We start from the raw sequence: 22,690 nt of genomic DNA, 5'->3' as shown, positions 1-22,690 counted from the left end.
AAAGGCACTTGCATTTCACCTGAGACTAAACATGGGGAACACGGAATTGAAATATGTGGTGGAGGAAATTCCGTGTTTACGGAAGGCCAGGAAATGAGTGCTCTTGCTACTTCAGGTGTAACTTCGACCAAATGAATACAAGACCGTGATGCCCTTTATCATTCGCCGCTGAGAGAGACAGAGAGAGAGACAGAGACAGAGACAGAGACAGAGACAGAGACAGAGACACAGACAGAGAGAGATTTGCTCCGATTGATCAATTTAACTGCATCGATAACTAATTGCAAATGTTCCAAACGTTTCATCAAGACATGGCCGTTCAGTTTCATTTTGGCAAATTTGTAGGATTTTAATTTTTTTGTCATGTGCCTATATTTCCCAGGTTCCCTTTTCAACCTAATCACTTCATCCTTACTTTCCTGTATTTCCTTGTTCACCTTGTTCTTCTGTCCTTTCGGGTTTTTTTTTTTTCTTTATCTTACACATGCAAAATTGACAACTTGCAAATACTGTACTCATCATTCTTTTGTTATTTAAGAGAAAGGCCAAGGTTGCTCGTTGAAACCGGTTTTCCAGTTGTTATTGAATCAATTCCACCAATCACTCAAACTCTTCATCAACATTGTGGTTCCTTGACCGCTGAACAATCAAGTGTCAAGAACATTATTTTCCTTTTTTGAACACAAGGACAGGAAAAAAAAAAAACAAATTTTCAGAAACGAAGATTAATTTAAGTAAAAATCAGTTCTGTCGTCATGTCGTGTCATATGCATGTTGGGCAGGAAGTCATTTACTACTTTGGCTGCAGGTTGCATCATTTACGTTTCCATGACTACACCGTTGATGCAAGGCTCCCTTTCGGGTAGGGAAGGAATTTGTAATTTGTTCAGGGTGTTGGCAATAACTCTCATGATTTGTCGAAAGACACCGTGGGATATTTATTTTTCGTCCACTTACCACTAGTCGGTGGGACAATCCGAGGGACGGTGCAAGTCGTGTCGCATCGTCCTGCCTGCGAAGCACCAATCCGACAGCTTGTTATCCATTCGGGAGTCGAACCCAGACGAGAGAGCTCAATATTGTAAGTGCTCCACCATCTGCCCTCTGTCCTTGTATCCTGATCCTGCGATCATGTCATCGTCTGCACCTGCCAGGAGAGCAATTCAGTACTTCTGATAAAAACCATTAAATCCACACATCTTTTCATTGAGATTCCAGGGAATTGTGCTCACAATCAAATTTCAAGAACAGCCAAATTTACAGATCAAAACGCATAGTTCCACAGGTATTACTGTGTTTAGTAATGTGTGGAAACTTGTGGAGATGATAGGTGAGTCTCATAGGCCATTGCATGACCAAACCTTCCCGTTGTACATAGACAGTGGCTCCATGTCTGAGCCTCAACAAATTATGCAACTCTCCTAGTTTAGTTGTCCAGTTTAATCCTATTTTCTTTGCCGTCGTCCATTTATTATTTGATTTACCCAAGCTTGGTTCAAGGTTGCTCGGCCAAAAGTTGTTCCCTTCTAATATCTCGCGGTCGTAATCTGGCGCGAGTCAGAAATGTCCAGGAAATTCCCAGAAAGGGGAAAGTGTGGCAAAGCAGGGCTTGAAAGCACACCGTGGGGAAAATTATTGCACATGTCTGCAGACTGGTTTCCTTGGGACAAGCTTATACGAGCTGCTCGTTCGGTTCACTTCGCCCGGTGAAACGCAGCGTAGAGAAGTGAGAGCATTTCATTTGGTGCCGAGAGCATTTACCCTGCCATGCATTTCCTCACGCACGTTCGTGACAACCAGAGCATCTTCGTGACGAATTTGACTCTCGGGCATACTTTTTTCTGCTTGCTGTTGATAACGCTCCATTGAGTGCGCCGGCCTTGGCAAAATATTTTTCCAACAAGTTTTCCCTGCAAGGGCTGACCTTGTATTTTGTGCTCACTCTTTAGTTATTTGTTGTTTTTTTTGTTGTTTGTTTGTTTGTTTGTTACTGCAGCCATTGTTTTACAGTCACCAATATTTCACAGACACCTGTACAATGTCTTCTTTTTTTGGACTCTCATTATCCTACGATTAATTTGTAATTGTTCACTGGCTTTGATACCAATACGAATTTTTATTATGGACCCTCGGCATCAAAAAGATACATATATTGAACAAACAGTTTCACAATGGGGCACCTCGTCACCATTAATAACAATACCATTCCTTTCATTTGGCTTAATTGTTAGGGTGGTGACCTTGGGATCCTAGGATCCTGAGTTCAAATCCTCCTCGGATGTTGAATTAATACCAGGTGAGGTGGACTCTGCCTGTCATCCTTTCGAGGTTGTCAAAATGAGTAACAGCTTGCTGGTATCTTGTGTCGGAGTGGCGACCCGTCCAGAATTGTGCCCAATAGCCAAGGATACTGTTTAGGCAGCACCAACGCTCCGCACAGAGTATGGTCCCAATGGATGAATTCCTTTCATGCCGTAAGTTACATTGGGCTGCTGAAGCAGTTTCATTGGCAAGCAGTTACAGTCCTGGAAAGGTCGCCACTCCGACACAGGTTACCCCAAATGGTTATTATCCCAGTACGCTGGAACTCATTTCATCAACCTCAGAAGGATGACAGGCTGACAATCCCACCTGGTGTTAATTCAGCAGCCAACATGGGTTCAAACTCAGGACCCTTAGGTCCCAAGCCAGCCACCTTAACCACTAAGCCAACACCAGGCTGACCTTGCTGCCATTAGAGCTTTTAAATTGCATCAGATGTGGCAATAAATGGGAATTGTTGCTCCCAGATTGCCAGCTCAATGACAGAAGATGCCATTTGTATTTTGCCATCCCCATCCCTACCCTGTTGAGAATCCTGTGCAGGCACAGGAAACTTGCTGGTATATCGAAATTTATCTTCCAGTCATGTCGCTTTTCAGCTTCCATTCCTACTCCAGATCACATTGGTTCTTCCCTTACCTTGTTAACCTCCCTCCATCTAAACTTAACTCTCTTCCTCCATTCATTCACCTCTCTTCTCTCACATGTGTATCCATCTGCACAGTCAGTGTCTCATACTTTCCCCTTCTTCAAGCCTGCTATCTACCACCACCTCATGGTCTCTCCCGTGTCTCTCTTCAATCCCATTGGTGATCTCCTCACCCCATTTTCCCTGCAACCCATCATCTCTTTGCGCTGTGATGCATCCATATATGCTTGTTCACTTGTACCACCTTCACTTCCCTGTCCATCCATTATGCCGTTGCCCATTCTCTTTCGGCCTTTCCACGAGTCTTGCCATCAGGATAAAAACAAATGCAGGTGGAATGTAAGAAATTACAAATGTGCAAAGTTTGGTGGTTTTCAAGAAATGAAGGCGGTAATTATCACTCACCAGTTGAGCAAAATGTTAACTCCCGACATTGTGAAATCATCTGAATGTCCAACATGGAATTTCAATTGTTTTGATTATATTGTTGCGGTTGTGGAAATTCGCAAACCACCATTCAGGTCCCATAGGTGAGATATCTCTGAAAGTACATGTGTAGTTAACCCCAAACCCGTTGTTTAGAGGGAATAAATGTGATTCATTCAGGCTGCGACCCTTTGAGATAGCCGTTTTTCTGTTCTATCTTTATTTTGAACCAACCACATCTCAACCGCCATCACACAACAACCATCAACCACAACGCCACTTCACAACAACAACAACAACAACAACAACAACGCCAACAGCCATGATCTTTACCTTCACAACTCGCTCCCGCAAACATCGCATCACCGCCATTCCAAACGGCACCATGGCCATAAACCACCACCATAAACCTTCCACCACCTTCACCTCTCTCCTTCTGCGGCCATTCCCACACCACCTGTGAGCACGGAGCGTCACGCTGTCCTGGGCTCGTACGGGATGCGCGCCGAGCCGCGAGTGCAAAATGCGGCCTTTCCGAGGAGAATTCGGATCAGGAATGCTACACGCCCACTTCTGATCCGTCCAATCAGCAAGCGCGGGGCGGTTTGGCCCCGCCTTCAGACGCGTCTGTGTGGAATTGAGATATGCAAATTCTAGGATCAGGGGAGACTCACGCCCCTTTTCCTCCGTCCAATGGGTGAGCGTGGCTCCACCCCCCGAGCTCGTTTTGATCCAGAAATTTGCATAGGGGTTCTCCTGCCGGCCTACAAAGCGCCGAGCGCAAGGCGAATCGGAGCGGAGAGTCAGCTTGGGCAGAGTCGGTTTGAGTCGAGTCGGTTTGGGTCGAGTCGGTTTGAGTAGAGTCAGTTTTGGTCGAGTCTGTTTGAGTAGAGTCAGTTTGGATCGAGTCGGTTTGGGTCGAGTCGGTCTCAGTCGAGTCGGTTTGGGTCGAGTCGGTCTCGGCAGAGTCGGTTTGGGCAGAGTCGGCCTCAGAAGAGCGGAGAGTGTTTTGGGCAGAGTCGGGTTGGAGCGCAGAGTGGAGTCGGGAGGCGAGGGCGTACAGGTGGTTTGCTACAGTCGGCTGAGGAGAATTGGGGAAGAGACTGAGGAGCTCGGGTCCGAGGCAAGGAAGACGGCGGTCGGCGACGAGGTCGCGGTGGAATCGCTTGTCACGGGACCCAAGCAAGCCAGCTATCCTCTTTCCCCAGAGCATCAACAATTCCCCCCCCCCTTTTTCCCCCGTGCTGAGATAGTGCAAAAAGGGGGCCCCATTCCCACCCCACTCCAAGCAGTGCCAACGAAACCCCCGAAGGAGCACGAAGTCGGGGCGCCGCCGCACTGCCACATTTGCGGCTCATCACAAGGACACGGGTGGGATCCACCCGGTCTCGCGGACCTGGCCGCTCTTTCAGGTCCCGCGCAGGTATTGGCCCACAGGCCCCGTCTGCCCCCTTGTCTTTGAGGGTGGCCCTTTTCTTTTGTTTCTGTGTAAATGTGTGTGTGTGGCGCCAGTCTGGTGAAGTAAAACTGTGTAAGTGTTGCCGTGTGTATGCGTAGTCGGTTGTAGATCTGCATTGTTGTGTTTCTTTTGTTGCAATTGCTTTATGTGCATTCTGTTTAATTGTATATGTGTGCTCTCCGTGTTCCGCAGAATAAATGTCTACCCTCCATGTGGGTACTTAGGTAGGTCGAATTTGGCGAACAACCCTATCCCACGCGGGGGACCAATTGGCACGATCGTGGTGAGGCCGAAAGGCCCACCCGTGACTAGCTCCCGGCGTTAGTCCGAGAGGGTCACGACAGAATTGTCCGTCCGGTGGGCGACGTGCCGCGATTCGAGTTACGTGGCCGTTCGCACGCCGGCGGGCGCGAATTCGCAACACTGGTGTCAGAAGTGGGATAGGAACCTATCCCCCCTCCTCGCGGCACTGGTGTCGGAGAGCGGGAAAACGGGCTCTCCTGTCTCCAGCTAAATTCACGGGAATCGGTCCAGGGGTGAGAGAAGCGACCCCCGATTCCCTCCAAATTACGAGCGATTTAAATTAACCCGTTACGAGAAATAAGATGGCGTCTCAAGGCGAGCGGGAGCCAGGGGTAGTAGGAATGGATGTGGAATGTGTAGAATCCATGGTCCAGGATGAAATCCCCGTGCAGGAAATGATGTTTGTGCAGGAACAATTTCTCCCCCGACCGAACCCAGAACCCGAAATGGGCGCGGCAGCGACAGAGGCCGTGGTGTATGACACCTCCCCTCCCCCCCCCCCCTCCGCCAAAACCCCCCTATCCTTGCCGAATCGGCTCAGCTGAGTGCACCCGACATGGCCCAGCTATGCGCCATGCTGGCGGCAATGAATGCGTAGATGGATACAAACACAAACGAAATGAAAACGAAAATGGATGGGGATACGCAAAAAATGCACGAAATGGATACGAATACGCAACAAATGAAAAACGAAATAAAAGGCATGAACAAGCAAATGAACGAAATGGAAACAAATGCGCAAGAATTGAAGGAAGAAATGAGAGAACTGCGGGGTGAGACGCAGAACATGGGCCGAAGCCTGCAGGCGGGCATGAAGGCAATAATAGGGGAGTGCGTAATGGCGACGCCACGTGTGGGAGCGAACGAGCTGGGAGGGAGTGCAACGGCTGTCAGGCCCGCGGTGGAGGCGGGTGAGGACAAAGTAATTCGGGAGACGTGTTGGGCGAGGGTCGTGACGGAAGAAGTGACGGTGACCGAGAGGGAAAAACTAAGTAGGGAGACCGAAACGTGTGAGACGAGACACGAGGTGACGACAAAGGAAATAAAATAGTGGAGACAAGGGAGGTAAAGGGTGAAGAGGTGACCGAGTTGGCAGAGACACGGGAGATAGAGGGTGAATTGGACGGGGTTGGAAACGAACACACACACACACACACACACACACACACACACACACACACACACACACACACACACACACACACACACACACACGTAGTGGAGGATAATGGGGATGAGCTGGCGGACTGGGTAGAGACCCAGTGCGAGCAGTTGGATAGCCTCCTCCAGGAACGGAGGGAGCCGCTATGCTCCCTTGAAACGAGTCACGACCAGGTGGGTTCGGTCGTGCTTTGCGAGGTTGAGGGAACGGGTGCTGTGGACAGGTGCACGGAAAGCTTGGGTATAGAGGCCCCACAACCCCTTGTGGGGACACGAATCCCCAGTGTGGTTGTCCCGGTGTGTGTGGTGTTGAGGTGTGTGTTCACGAGTGTGGCGAAATGCGTGCTGCAGCGCACGCTAAGCGCGGGTGCAAGGGCGTGTGTGAGAGCAACCGGGTGGGTGACAAAGGCCCCGTGTGTGGATAGAACCCCAGGTGTGAGTGCGTCCCCGTGTGTGGAAGCGACCTCGTGTGTGAGTGGTGTGGTGGCAAGTGTGCCGAGGTGCGTGCTTCCCAGCACGCCGTGTGTGGATGAGGCACCGCGGGCGAGTGTCACCGCGTGTGCAAGGGAAATGGCATGCGTGAGTGAACGGCCGAGTGCAAGGGAGACCGTGTGTGTGAGAGAGCGGTATGTGAGGGAGATGACGGTGGGCATGCGTGAGCATGCAGCCGCGTCTCCGGGTGTGAATGTGATGGAGTGGTGTGTGAGTGTCGTGACACGCAGGTGTGTGTGGGTGGAATGGCGACGACGACGGCGACAGAGGGACAAAAGCCGAGTAGCGGCTGTAGATGTATTGGTCACCGCGCAGGGTTCACCCAGCAGCGAGCGCGAGGTCCGTGCTGTGCAACGCACGAGGCCACCACGTGCTCGCTTGCGGGAGTGAAGCCTGGTCCGGAAACGAGCGCAGTGAATGTTGCCGATCCCGCGACGGACAAAAGTTTAGGCAGGATTTCGGATTTGGACCGGATGGGTTCTCTACGCGATCGTGTGTTAAGCTCCAACGGGCAGAGCACATGTGTTCGCGTGGGGAACCCCTCGAGACGTGAGGCTTGCGTTTTTTTTCTGCGCCGGGTGACGTCATGGCTGTGTGTGTGGTTGGAATCCGGCAGGAGGGTGAATCCCTGCCGGATGGTACCGTCCAAGAGGGACGAGGGACGCGAACAGCTGCCATGACGTCATGCCAAAGGTGCGCGGCTGTGAAGTGCCGCGCTGGTGCGCAGGTTGCGAGTTACCGCGCTGGTGCTGCGCGAGGGGGAAAAAACAAAACAAAACAGCAAGCCTCGCTTTCGGGTGAACAGGATTCCCTGGGCAAGGGGTGGAAGACCCCCTGGCCTGGGCACAGGATGGAACTAGTTCGGGGGAAGGGTTAGCTTCGCTAGACCGGCTCCATGGGGCAGGGGTAAGTCCTCATGGGGCCCGTGGAATGGATAGGTAGAGGGATTTAGATGAGATTTCGGTTGGGGAATGGATTTTTTTATTTATTTAGAAGACAGTGACTGATTTGTGAATGTGTAGAGGGGACGTAGTTTAGCTACGTAGTGTTAAAAGGAACGTGCTATAGTATAAGGGATGACGTGGGAGCACGAGTTAGTTAGGGGAGGTAGTTAGAAGGATGGCAGAGTTCAGCGATGTGTGAGTTGTGAGAAGTGGAAACGAGTACATGATGAGTGAGTGAGGCCAGCGGGTCTGTGTGTTTGGAGCGAATGTGGAATGCATGGTGCGATGAGTGATTGGGGGGAGGAGTGACTCCCGCCAAGGGACCCCAGGGTCAGTGTAGAGTGAGTTAGTGGGTGAGTTAAATTGACAAAATGGAGGTCGTTTTTTTGTTGGTGGGAATGTAGACTCGATACCCATTTGGAGGGGTGCAGGAGCCCTGTTGACGGGCTGGGAGCGTGGCTGCGAAAGGTGAGTATCGCTGAGTGGGTACCCCGGGCACCAGGCTAGTCGGCCGTAGTCGGCCAAGGGCCCATGGGGGGCCGGGATAGCTTAGTGGGCAAAGGTGCGCCCACATGATGCGGGGGCCCGGGGCGCCATTAGCCGCGTGGGCAGTGTTGTGGGCACGGGTGACCCTCGGAAAGGGGCCTGGGAAGCCAGCCTGCCACGTGTGCGTTTCAGGGGAGTCGCCATGGAGGGCACTCCCCGGTGTTTAGGGAGCTGGTAGGCTCGGAGGCAGTGTAGTGCCCGGGGGTGCCATCGCTGGAGAATCGGCAGAGGGTCGTGCCTGCCAAGGGGAGCCACACGTCCCAGCCATGAGACCGTGTGAGGGCACGGAAAGAAAATTGGGGGGCGAGGCCCGAAATTGTGAGGACACCAACACAGGCGACGGGAATCTGGGTTTTTAGAACCAATAGCTAAAGCGAGAGGCGCTTGTTGGAAGCCCCGGGGTATTTTAAAGGTAAATGGTTAGAGTAGGTAGGAAGTGTACCCCTCCGCACCATCCATCCCCTCGCTCTCGTTGTGGGCCGCTGGACCCACTTTGGGTTTAGATCGCTGAAGTCTGGGGAGGTCATCTTGAGGCTTCGTTGGGCCTCGACACAGGACGCAAAATAGCTCTCCCTCATTCCCCTCCGGGAAGGGAACATAGGGGTTGGGAGTAGGCTAGGGGACGATAGGTTAGCCGAACAAGGACGATAAAGGGGGTTTAGGGGACGAATTATAGAGGGGAAGTAAAAATAAAAATAAACATAAAAACAACAAAAAAATAAGTTGGGGCTAAAATTGGTTTTGGACAAATTAAGAGAGTGGGTATGGACAGTGACAGACAAAGGCGATAGGTTGGGAGGGAGACCGTAGGGTAGGTCCGAGCCCGCCTTCCGAGTGGCCAGCACCACCGCACTCCCTCCACCAACCTCCACTGCAGGGCAAAGGCCGGCCCACTTCATCGGCAGCTGTTGTTTTGCTGCAAGGCCTGTGCCGGCTGGATTGTCTGCAGCTGCTGTGCTTCAAGGCCTGTGCCGGCCACTTCATCTGCTGGCTGTGTTACTTCAAGGCCTGTGCCGGCCAGATCGTCTGCCGGCTGTGTTTGCCTGCAGCGGCCCTGTTCTGCCGGCTTTGTTTGCCTGCTGCCTTTGCCATGCCATGCCCACTGCCCCTGTTCACCAGGCCCGTTTAATTTTGCTTTGCCCTCCCCCCCCTGTTCATTTCTATGTGCGCCAGGATCAAGGCAACAGTTAGCAACCTGCGAGAACTGCCCTGTTGGCAGCTACAACACGGGCCTGCACTGGCAGCCCGTGCACCGTGTTTGCGTCCATCCATTCATACATCCATCCATCCATTGTGTTCATTGCGTGTGCCACTTGAGCTGGCACGGAGACTGCATTTGTGCAGCCCATGCACCGTTGTGGTTCACTGCGTTCAGTTCAAAAGGGAAGGCCTTGGACTGCGTGTGAGCAGCCGGCCACGTTCCCTGTCACCTGCATTGCTTGAGCCAGAGACTGCATGTGAGCAGCCTGGCTCCTTGCTAACTGCTTTCTTTTTGCAGAGTCCATCGATCCTGGGCCATGGTTTAGTGTAAAATTTGTAAGTTAAGGTTAAGATGTACGGTACATATGAGTGCGCCCCCGGCATGTCTGTCTTCGCGCCGGCAATTTTATTTTAGTCGTCCGTGTGAGTGGGTTTGTTTAGTTAGTTACTCAGCCCTCAGGTTATTTATTTTGGGGACACGAATACCATGAATGTCGCACTCAGGGATCCGTAGGTAAAACGTACTAGGGGAGAACTACACATGATGGGCACACGAGAATTTGACGACTCGGGACGAGTCTGTAAAAAGGGGAGGGGTAGTGTTGCGGTTATGGAAATTCGCAAACCACCATTCAGGTGCCATAGGTGAGATATCTCTGAAAGTACATGTGTAGTTAGCCCCAAACCCGTTGTTTAGAGGGAATAAATGTGATTCATTCGGGCTGTGACCCTTTGAGATAGCCGTTTTTCTGTTCTATCTTTATTTTGAACCACCCACGTCTCAACCGCCATCACACAACAACCACCAACCACAACGCCGCTTCACAAGAACAACAACGCCAACAGCCACGATCTTTACCTTCACAACTCGCTCCCGCAAACATCGCATCAACGCCATTCCAAACGGCACCATGGCCATAAACCACCACCATAAACCCTCCACCACCTTCACCTCTGTCCTTCTGCGGTCATTCCCGCACCACCTGTGAGCACGGAGCGTCAGGCTGTCCAGGGCTCGTACGGGACGCGCGCCGATCCGCGAGTGCAAAATGCGGCCTTTCCGAGGAGAATTCGGATCAGGAATGCTACACGCCCACTTCTGATCCGTCCAATCAGCAAGCGCGGGGCGGTTTGGCCTCGCCTCCAGACGCGTTTGTGTGGAATTGAGATATGCAAATTCTAGGATCAGGGGAGGCTCACGCCCCTTTTCCTCCGTCCAATGGGCGAGCGTGGCTCCACCCCCGAGCTTGTTCTGATCCAGAAATTTGCATATGGGTTCTCCTGCCGGCCTATAAAGCGCCGAGCGCAAGGCGAATCAAAGCGGAGAGTCAGTTTGGGCAGAGCCGGTTTTAGTCGAGTCGGTTTTAGTCGAGTCGGTTTGAGTAGAGTCAGTTTGGGTCGAGTCGGTTTGGGTCGAGTCGGTTTGGGTCGAGTCGGTTTTGGTCGAGTCGGTCTCGGCAGAGTCGGTTTGGGCAGAGTCGGCCTCAGAAGAGCGGAGAGTGTTTTGGGCAGAGTCGGGTTGGAGCGCGGAGTGGAGTCGGGAGGCGAGGGCATACAGGTGGTTTGCTGCAGTCGGCTGAGGAGAATTGGGGAAGAGACCGAGGAGCTCGGGTCCTAGGCAAGGAAGACGGCTGTCGGCAACGAGGTCGCGGTGGAATTGCTCGTCACGGGACCCAAGCAAGCCAGCTATCCTCTTTCTCCAGAGCATCAACAATTCCCCCCCCCTTTTTCCCCCGCGCTGAGATAGTGCGAAAAGGGGGCCCCGTTCCCACCCCACTCCAAGCAGTGCCAACGAAACCCTCGAAGGAGCACGAAGTCGGGGCGCCGCCTCGCTGCCACATTTGCGGCTCATCACAAGGACACGGGTGGGATCCACCCGGTCTCGCGGACCTGGCCGCTCTTTCAGGTCCTGCGCAGGTATTGGCCCACAGGCCCCGTCTGCCCCCTTGTCTTTGAGGGTGGCCCTTTTCTTTTGTTTCTGTGTAAATGTGTGTGTGTGGCACCAGTCTGGTGAAGTAAAACTGTGTAAGTGTTGCCGTGTGTACGTGTAGTCGGTTGTAGATCTGCATTGTTGTGTTTCTTTTGTTGCAATTGCTTTATGTGCATTCTGTTTAATTTCATAAGTGTGCTCTCCATGTGCCGTGGAATAAATGTGCATCATGTTGAACTGTTTTCCTGTTTCGCTTCGTCTTTTCTTTAATTGAATCTCCATCTTGCTTCACGTAAAGGGTTGGTAGTGGGCTTAATACGCCCGATAATTAATCGGAACCGTCGAGGCCGACGATAACACCGCTTGGTTATCCTGATAGTACGGAACGGATTGCTTAAGCGGCCCGTGTCCGAAGTCGACCTGCGGCGAGGTGCGATCGCCCGGTCTACCCTCCGTGTGGGTACTTAGGTAGGTCGAATTTGGCGAGCAACCCTATCCCACGCGGGGGCCGATTGGCACGATCGTGGTGAGGCCGAAAGGTCCACCCGTGACTAGTTCCCGGCGTTAGTCCGAGAGGGTCACGACAGAATTGTCCGTCCGGTGGGCGACGTGCCACGATTCGAGTTACGTGGCCGTTCGCACGCCGGCGGGCGCGAATTCGCAACAGTATTAATCGAAACCTCCTGACAAACCAAGCTGTTGTTCACAATGTTCATACTCTTACTTAAATAAATCAATACCATTGCATACAGTATATCACCAAAGTTTTCATGTCTTGTCCATTCATTTGCGTTTGGGTACGTTTGTCTGTTTGTATGTTACTTCCGAAATCTAAAGATTTCGTAAGTATATTGATGACTTCCGTCATCTGTTTGTGTTTGTGTGTTTGTTTGTAAGCACGATAACTCGAGAACGGAAGAAGCTACCAATGTCAAATTACACCACGTGATTCAAGGGGTGATGGCTAGCGCTGATTAGATTTTGGTCAAAATCGGTCAAAGGTCAAGGTCACAGTGAGGTCAAACATATGATTTTTGATGGTTTGGTGCAGAATCATCGTCGAAACTTCTGGTTTGCGTCGCTACCTTCTCTAGATACAGCTTTTATTAGACAACTTCAGAGGTCAAGTTGACGATTTCGTAAGTACCAGTCTATGACTGCTTGTTTGTTACTTACGGAATCTAAAGATTTCGTAAGAATATTGATGAGTTCCTTCCTCTGTTTGTGTGTTTGTTTGTTTGTAGGCACGATAACTCGAGAACGGAAGAAGCTACCAATGTCAAATTACACCACTTGATTCGGGAGGGTGATGGCTAGCGCTGATTAGATTTTGGTCAAAATCACTCAAAGGTCAAGGTCACAGTGAGGTCACACATAATTATGTAAATTCATGTGGAGAAATGGAGTATTTTTGCTTCGGTCGACGTTACAAGTTCGTTTTAACTTCGATTTTAATTTTGTCTTCGGTTTTTGCGATCGCTTTGGACGCTTAACACTCGGTTGTCGAAATTCTGGTAAAAATCAGATGTTTTGTAGAAGTTTTAAGATTGTATAAAAAATATATTTCACTCGCTGCATCACGGCTCGTCACATGGTGCAGCGCGCTTGAGCAGAGGCGGCGTTGATCACGTAAAGGTTTTGTGTGTGCGCGCTGACGGTGTTTTCGATAAAGATGGTGTTTAAAAGTTTTTTTGTTTTTTTTTGGTGTTTTTACCCCAATGAAGGTTATCGTCGCATCCCTGACTCGCTAAGCCGTCGGATTATGTAAAAATTGTTGGTGGATGGCCGAATATTACGGTTTTGTGACTTTGATAAAATAATATTAAATAGTTGCGAGGAGAGATGGAGATTTTTGCTTCGGTCGAGGTTACGAGTTCGTTTTAACTCTGATCGCAATTCTGTTTTCACGTTTGGTAACGGTTAAGTATGCTTCATACTCGGTTGTCGAAATTCTGGTAAAAATCGGATGTTTTATGAGAGGTTTGGTACAGAATCATCGTAGAAACTTCTGGTTTGTGTCGCTACCTTCTCTGGAGACAGCTTTTATTAGACAAGATGAGAGGTCAAGTTTACAATTTCATAAGTACCAGTCTATGACTGCTTGTTTGTTTGTCCACACAGAACTTTCGTGTTTTTCTCTGCAACCGCTTGTCGGGTTGAGACAAAATTTTCACAAAAGGTGCATCTACTCATGTAGAATGTTTTACTTATAATTATGACGTCATATGTCACGTGGTGTGGCAGCCATGTGGGAAAACGGAAAAACTTTGGACCTCTGTGTCTCTGAAACCGCACCAAGAAAAACATTGAAACTTGGCACATAGCAAGTTGTACTCTTGGGCAATGAGTGTTTTTTATGATGTCAAAGGTGCCTTCATTATGACATCATAATTGCACATGTAAAATGCTACATCTGTTCAGTATGAAAATTTTTGAGGGTCATCTATAGATAAAATGGTCCACAGAAAAAAAAATCGATCACGTCATTGGTCACATGATTTGGCAGCCGTATTGTTACTTATGAAATCTAAAGATTTCATAAGTATATTGATGGCTTCCGTCCTCTGTTTGTGTGTTTGTTTGTTTGTGTGTTTGTGTGTTTGTTTGTAGGCACGGTAACTCGAGAACGGAAGAAGCTACCAATGTCAAATTACACCATGTGATTCAGGAGAGTGATGGCTAGCGCTGATTAGATTTTGGTCAAAATCGCTGAAAGGTCAAGGTCACAGTGAGGTCAAACATTCGATTTTTGATGGTTTCGTACAGAATAATCGTAGAAACTTCTGGTTTGCGTCGATACCTTCTCGAGAGACAGCTTTTATTAGACAAGGTCAGAGGTCAAGTTGACGATTTCGTAAGTACCAGTCTATGACTGCTTGTTTGTTTTTCTAAGAACCTTCAAAAATCTTCTCTGAAGTGGCTGGACAGATCCAGGCGAAACTTTACACATATGACCACCTATCCATGAGGAACAGAAGGTTCACACATATGACATCCTTGGTCACATGGTTTGGCAGCCATATTGGATTTACCCTAAAACCTATTAAAAAAATCTTCTACTCCAGAACTGCTGGACAGATTGAGGGGAAACTTCACACAAATGTTCCCCAAGCCTTGGGTGTACAAGTTTGTTCAGGAATAATTGATAGGTCACATGGTTTGGCAGCCATATTGGGTTGAAGAAAAATATTAAATAATGTTTTCTCTGGAACCGTGTGATCAATCAATATGAAACTTCACAATTATGATCTCGTAGTGATGGGGAATACATGTTTAAATTTCAACTTTATGGTCTGGAAGCCAGAATTATGAAATTTTTTTCATAATGGTTCTCTTTGTTTTTTTGTTTGTTTTTGAACAAGGCTCACTTGGCTGTGCCTGGATGGGTTTGAGTGTAGAGGAGTAACAGCTGAAATGCGAATCCTATCCAGGTTCCTCCTGATGACTTCATCTTTGCTTTTTGCTTGTTCGGATTCCTTCTGATTATTCCAACGCAGGACTGTACCGATTTGGTTTTCCATTTGATTTCACTTGAATTTATTTTAATCCCATTCTAAATTCAACTGAATAATGAATAATATTTTGAAAAAACGTCGTGGGTCATGGTCATGCCTGGTGTTGGCTTAATGGTTAGGGTGGTGGGCTTGGGATCCTCGGATCCTGAGTTCAACTCCCACTCCGCTGTTGAATTAATACTAGGTGGGGTTGACTCTGCCTGTGATCCTTCCGATGTCGGCAAAATGAGTGCCAGCTTGCTGGTATACTGTATCGGTGTGGCAACCTGTCCAGAATTGTGCCCAATAGCCAAGGAGACTGCTTCGGCAGCACCAACTCTCTGCACAGAGTATGGTCCCAATGGATGGATTGATGGTCAGGGTCAGTAGTCCAATCAAAGCGGGGTTACATCATCGCAGGATGTCTTGGTACCCGGTCATCACTGCCAGCAGTTATAAAGTGGCAGTTCTAATTATGTCTCTTATTATAATTACTTAACACCAGTGCACAAAAGGAGTCCTGGCGAGGGTCTGCAATCTCTGATTGATCTTTTTCTTTTTTGATAAAGTACAAGCGACATTGTATCAGCACAAATGCGCTTGATACCATCAGATTGCAGATGTTAAGCAGAGCTGATTTTGGTTAAGTATTTGGATTGGAGACATCCATTAAAGTGTTGTACACTGAGGGCCAGCAGGATAGCACACTTGGATGCTCACCTCGTGGACTTTCTTGTTTTACATTTGTTTCCTTGTGTAGTTCAAAATCCATTCAATACTGTGTTGATTTGTCCTACAAGTACAAGTGATGCATGTACAAGCTTCTCCTTTAGATGTATTACTGCAGAACAATAAGCTTATAACTCTGAATGAATGTTTACAATAAAATTTTATTTGTTTCCGAAGCTCCGTGCCAGGCAGTGCACTTCCAGCCCACTAAAAGCAAATGCATGCTTCGTATAAAGATTCAAGCACTGTCTAGTAACTGAGCATTCCATTTGGCCATCTTCCAGAGAATACACTGTCCTCAGCTTCCATTGATAGGTGTTGGCAGAGTAAGGCTGATTTGTTTTAATCCCTATGACCGACAAAATTGTTCCGTAAACTGTTCTTTTTGCTACATGTGCCCTTGGCATAGATGCTAGCAAGACGCAGGAGGAGACCAGGCACTGTGCGGAGCCAAGCAAGGAGCAGGAAGACACGACTGTATCACGAGCCAGTGATGACAGCAGCAGGGTGAGCAGAAACGGCAGCATTGTCATTGCAAAATGTATTAAGAGTTGCTGTTGGTTTGAAGGTCGGAAATGGGTGTGGAGGAAGTCTTTGTATGAACTCATCTGGATATCGACTTTTCCATTAAGTGAGGAGCACGCACAGATGTGTGTGTGTGTGTGTGTGTGTGTGTGTGTGTGTGTGTGTGTGTGTGTGTGTGTGTGTGTGTGTGTGTGTGTGTGTGTGTGTGTGTGTGTGTGTGTGTGTGTGTGTGTGTTAGATTTGGATTTATCCCTCATTTGAAATGAAAGTACGAGTCATTTCGTTTTTAAAAAATGATTCTTCCTTTCTATTGTCCCGATTAGCTCATTCGTTTCCTCGTTGACCCACATCTCGAGCCTTTTCCTGAAAGTACATTGTCCCGGGCATTCCTCTCTTCATCTGCCAGAAAGCCGTAATGTAATAGCTGTGGTTTCATCCATCCCTCAGAACATAGTATTTAATTAAGTTTCTCCAAAAAAAGGACCAGTGCACAAGCCTTTTGGAGTAAGATCGTTATATTCAGTTGATTGATGACATGGTCGAATGATTTTATGGTTGATTGGTCATTGGAATGCCTGGTCAATGGGTTGGTTTGGTGGCATTTTGCTTACTTGCAAGTCACATGCAGGTTTGTATTTTTTCTTTCTCTCAACATGACAGCCATAATTTCTCTCCAAGTGCTGTCATGCCTCATGGTACCATGTGATAAAGAATCAAAATTTTTACATCCGCCAACAAAGGTGGAAGGAGGTTCTGTTTTCACTCCCGTTTGTCCATTTGTTTGTCTGATTGTTTGTGTTTTGTTACTTGCAAAATCGAAGACTTTTCAAGTATGTTGGTTAGTCGATTTTGTTATTCTGTCTGTATGTTGGGTGGTCGCTGGAGTGCCCTTATTTTCACTTTTTCCGTCTGTCTGTATGTATGTTTGTTGGGTGGTCACTAGAGTACCCTTATTTTCACTTTTTCCGTCTATCTTTATGTTTGTATGTTTGTTTGTATGTAATGGACCACTCTGGAGACAAGAGGATTCAACCGATTTTGATGAAACTTGACAGGTAGGTTCATACCAGGATCTAGTTCTATGCTATTGAGCACCGTTGCTATGCACACCACCGTTGCCCAGCAACGGGACTTTGAAATTTTTGAAAAATCCCCAAAAAATTTTTTTTTCGAAAATCAAAAATCGGCTTCCAGGCTTTTATGTGCACTATAATCAACCTCTTTGCCAAAAAAATTTCAGCCGGATCCGTCAAAAACTGTATCACTAGTTTGCAATTATGTAGCAACCACCCATGTCGCCTACTGGCTTGTCTGTCTGTCAATCGCCTTCAGGTCACAATTCGAAACCGATCATCATGAAACTTTACCAAGTTGCCGAGGTAGTCTCAACTGAGAAGGGTATTGATTTTGAGTCAAAGGTCAAAGGTCATCCTGTTGTCGCATTTCTAAAATCGTCATTTTTCATCCTATTGACTTGAAAGTTGAACAGGATTTGCATATTGTGTTACTGAATCGGGAACGCAACTATTTTTTGAGGTCAAAAAAGGTACACTCAAGGTCAAACTTGTATAATCATCAAATTTAATCTGAGAAATCATCACTTTACATCCTATTACCATGAGAGTTAAACAGCACTTGCGTAGTATATCACTGAATTGGGAAAGCAACTACTTTTTTAAAATCAAAAGGTCAAAGGTCAACTCAAGATCAAACTTCTAAAATCATCAATTTCAATCTGAAAAATAATAAATTTTCATCTGATCGATATGAACTTTGATTAAGATTGTCAATTTTAATCTTTATGAAATGGACAATTTGATGTGTCCATGGCAACCTTTGAAGAGGGGTTAGATCTTGTAAGTATCGTGCTCTGCACGACGTCTTTTTCTTGTTTGTCTGTTTTTCAATCGCCGACAGATCACAATTTAAAACCGATCTTCACAAAACTTCACCACATGGTAGAGTTTGTCATAAGCAAGAAGCCGATTGTTTTTGAGGTCAAAAGGTCAACATTGGCCAAAGGTCAACAAATGAATCAAGTTTCTAAAATCCTCAATTTTCATCTGGTTGACTAGAAATTGGAAAAATATTTTCATGTCAACTCTTTCTGAATTCAACCAGCCAATTATTTTTGAGGTCAACATTGGCCAAAAGGTCAACATAGGTCAAAGGTCAACAACTTAGTTGAAATTGGTGAAATCCACAATTTTCATCCGATTGACTTGAAATTTGAAGCTTTCGTCTACAGCCTGATGGAGTACTGCTCTCTCCTCAGGGCTGGTGCTCCTGCATATCACCTTTCTTGGCTTCACGTTGTGGAAACCAAGGCATTTAGAATCATTGGTATCTCCTGCGGTGAGGCTGTCTTTGGGTCTCTCACTCTCTCATCGCAAGCAGGTCGGTGGTCTTTCTGCCTTCAACTGTCTCCTCTCCGGTTATGCCCCCCCTGCTCTTTCTGCGATATGTCGCCCCCCCCATATTTCTGCAGGGTGCTCAAAGTCCGCCAGCAACTCCCTTTTGGTAAAACTACCAAAATCAAGAATCACTGCTCATCTTCACTCTTTCTCTGTCAGGTCAGGCCAGATTAGATCTGTGACTTGATACAGGTATCAGGTAAACCTGTACTAACCTGTTCCATAGTCGGGTTGTTGGCAACTAAAGCGTCTCCCCAACCAGGTTTTTTGGTGAGGAGGGTGTTTGGATATAGACACCCAGTAGGATTAAAAACAAAACTTCTTAAAGGGCAGATGAGCTCCTTGTGAGCCAATGGCCATCCATATCTAGTGCCCAACTGTGTCTGCAGACGTCCTCCTGCAGTTGGGTTACTTCTTATTAGGAGGTTGGTGGCAGGATTTGCACTCCGGACACCGTAAAACCCTTCATTCCGCAAAACACAAAAACGCAAAAAAATCTGAAAACCCACTCCGTGGGAGTACCTCCTGTGCAGCTTCCCTTCGCAGGTCAGCTCACCGGATGAAGGGATTGGGGCAAAGCCTTCGGGACCCCCGATCTTTGATGATGGGAGGGAAACCACGGGGTAACATTCCCGGGTCAGATTGCGGGAGAGTGTGTCTGAGTGGTGCTGAGGTGTCATCCACCAGACGGCGGTCTCCTTGGGTTAACCTGAGGCGGTCCCTTCGGGTGGGTGCCTGGAATGTCCCATCCCTAAGAGAGGATTACCACCTGTCTCTGTTATCATCTGAGCTCAAGCATTTGCACATCGGCATTGCAGCACTCTCTGAGATTCAGAGACCGGATTGCGGCGAGATAATGGTGGGTGGTTACACCTACTATAGTCTGGTCGCTCTGATGGTTACCATACTCAAGGAGTTGCTGTAGCTGTGTCCAATAAGCTGACTCCAATGATAACTGAGGTAACACCGGTCAACGAGCGTATTATGAGATTAAGGATTCATCACTCCTTGGGTGCCATTTCCCTGGTCTCTGTTTATGCTCCGACTGAGGCGAGTGATCTCACCGTGAAGGACACATTCTACGCCACACTCGAGGCTGTGGTTGATCAGTGCCCCAGACGAGATATACTTCTAGTCTTGGGGGATTTCAATGCATCGACTGGAACTGATAGGGATGGTTATGAGACGTGTGTTGGTCCCCATGGGTCTGGAACTGTGAACCTGAATAGCACTAAGTTCCTTGACTTTGCAAGAAATCATGGATTTAGAGTGCCTGATTCATGGTTTCAGCACCCACAAGCTAATCACTGGAGTTGGTATTCCAACACTGACGGTGTGACAAAGGAGATTGACCATGTCCTCGTTGATGGTCGCTGGAGGATGAACCAGAACTGCAGGGTCTACCGGAGTGCTCAGTTCCTCAATACTGACCACCGGCTTGTTGTAGCAACTCTTAAGGTCAGGTCAGGTATGGGAGCATGTGCCAGAACAGCGCGTCGCTGCGTCCACTTTCCGCCGGTACTCCAGGGGCCTCCGTCTGGCCATCCCCCAGGCAGATGCCAGGCCCATCCCCATCTCCTTGAGATGATGGTCAACCTGCTGCAACCATGAGGCACGTGGTCGGCCCACTGGCCTCCTCCACTCATGAGACTCCCTCGCTGAGAGAATCTGGTGAGCAGGATCAGCGTCAGGAAAACGAGCCACATGTCCATACAGCCGCAGCTGACGCTCACGGACTATGCAGGTAACAAATCTCATCCGAGTCTCTCTCAGCAACCGCTCGTTGGACACAAAATCCGACCAGCGATAGCCAAGGATTCTCCGAAGAGACCTGGTACCAAAGGAATTAAGTCTCCGTCTCAGATCCTTGGTCAAAGTCCAAGTCTCGCACCCATAGAGCAAGACTGGAAGTACCAAGGACCTGAAGACTCGGACTTTCGTCCTCCCGCACAGGCACCGGCAGCGCCACACCCCATGATCCAGTGAATCCATGACTCCCCAGGCCCGACCCAGACGTCTATTGACCTCCGGCTCACAACCTGCGGAGACATGAATATCACTGCCAAGGTAAGTGAATCTATCCACGACCTCAACATCCTCACCCCAAACAGACACAGACAGGACAGCAGCATCCAAGATGTCACCGAAAGCCTGGATCTTTGTTTTGACCCAAGAAATCCGTAATCCCAACGGCTCCGACTCCTCATTCAGCACCTCGAGGGCCCCCAAGAGGATGTCTAAAGTCTCCGCAAAGATGACTGCATCATCTGCAAAATCAAGGTCCGAGATCTTGACATTGCCAAACGATGCACCGCAACTTGATCGCCCCGACGTTCTCCCAACAAGCCAGTCCATACAAGTGCTGAAAAGTGTGGGGGCAAGTACACATCCCTGACGAACTCCAGTAACAACTGGAAATAAGTCAGAGGCGGTACCACCACACTTCACAGCACTCTCAGTACCAGAGTAGAGTTCAGACATCAGATCGATCAGTTTCGGTGGCACCCCACGAAGACCAAGAATCCTCCAGAGGACATCCCGATTCACTGAATCGAACGCTTTACAGAGATCAACATAGGCTGCAAGCAGCCCCTGCCGAAACTCTCGTCTGCGTTCAGTGAGGACACGAAGAGCAAGGATACGGTCAATCGTTGACCTCTTTGGTGTAAAGCCGGACTGCTCTGGACGCTGGTGCTCAAGCAGATGGTGGCGAACCCTATCAAGAATTATCCGAGCAAAGACCTTGCCCGGCACTGAGAGCAGCGTCACCCCTCGGTAGTTGTTGCAGTCTTGGCGATCACCCTTCCCTTTCCAGAGAGGGACAACAAGGCCCCTCTTCCAGTCAGTTGGGATGATGCCTGTGTTCCAGGCAGAGCACAAAACTGCATGCAACGACGCGAGTGTAGCATTTCCACCAGCCTTGAGAAGTTCAGCATGGATGCCACAGATCCCTGGAGCTTTGCCCCGTTTCAACTGGTTCACCGCAGCCCGTGTTTCCACAAGCGATGGTGGACCACAGTTGATTCGAGGGTCAGCAACAGGGATTGTAACACCCTCTGACGTCCAACTCGACAGCTGGGGGATCAGCCTGGTACAACCGCGTAAAGTAACCGGCCCAGCGGGCCTTCACTTCAGACTCCTCTGTCAAGAGCCTACCACTCTCTGCCCGAACTGCAGTGCTCCGAGGGATGGGCTTGGATGAACGTAATGCGCGACCTCTGTAAGCGGGACGAGAATCACCTGTCCACAGGTGATGCTCTACCCCTCACAGATTCCTCGCACATAGGCCTCCTTGTCCACCCTCAGTGCACGTACAGTTTTACGCCTCAGCTCCCTGAACAGCTCAGCTCTGCCATTCAGCCTGGCCCTGCGACTCTGGTCAATGGTATCCAGTGTCCCTTGAGAGACAAAATTCTTTCTTTTGCCCTGCGGTGAACTCCAAGGCATCCACCGGCAACATCAAGGACGGTGGTCTTGAAGGTGCTCCACAACTCTTCAGGACCCCCAAAGCACCCAGACCCCCCAAGTGTCCACTCAGCCTGTTCGCAAACTCCTCAGCTACTCTCTCATCCCTGAGCTTGGCAACATCCAGCCTAGGCTGGGATGGTACCATTCTCCAGGATTTAAGGTGCAGCTTTAGAGTTGCTACAACAAGCCTGTCGTCAGTATTGAGGAACTGAGCACCCGGTAGACCCTGCAGTTCTGGATCATCCTCCAACGACCGTCAATGAGGACATGGTCAATCTCCTTTGCCACACCACCAGCGTTGGAATACCAAGTCCAGCGATGAGCTTGCGGGCGCTGAAACCATGAACCAGCCACTCCTAAGTCCATGACTTCTTGCAAAGTCAAGGAACTTAGTGCTATTCTGGTTCATAGTTCCTGACCCATGGGGACCAACACACACCTCATAACCATCCCTATCAGTTCCAGTCGATGCATTGAAATCCCCCAAGACTAGAAGTGTATCTCGTCTGGGGCACTGATCAACCACAGACTCGAGTGTGGCGGAGAATGCATCCTTCACGGTAAGATCACTCGCCTCAGTCGGAGCATAAATAGAGACCAGGGAAATGACACCTAAGGAGTGACGAAT

The 22,690-nt window shown here is 48.8% G+C and overlaps 1 protein-coding gene across 8 annotated transcripts in view; it reads left to right on the top strand.

Moving 5' to 3' along the window:
• LOC147017452 (DNA (cytosine-5)-methyltransferase 3A-like) overlaps positions 1-22,690 on the top strand; it is a 182,596-nt gene that overhangs the window by 72,471 nt on the left and 87,435 nt on the right. For all 8 annotated transcript variants that reach the window (XM_085847126.1, XM_085847122.1, XM_085847125.1 and 5 more), the window contains one exon: positions 16,065-16,162. In XM_085847126.1, coding sequence (XP_085703252.1) covers positions 16,065-16,162 — 98 coding nt within the window. The remainder of the gene's footprint in view (positions 1-16,064; positions 16,163-22,690) is intronic.

Source organism: Eptatretus burgeri, chromosome 11 (genome assembly GCF_056783735.1).
Source record: "Eptatretus burgeri isolate ZD-2024b chromosome 11, Ebu_testis_v1, whole genome shotgun sequence".
NCBI classification, from domain to species: domain Eukaryota; kingdom Metazoa; phylum Chordata; class Myxini; order Myxiniformes; family Myxinidae; genus Eptatretus; species Eptatretus burgeri.
Note: the sequence above shows the minus strand (reverse complement) of the source record. Positions and strands in the feature narration are given on the sequence as shown.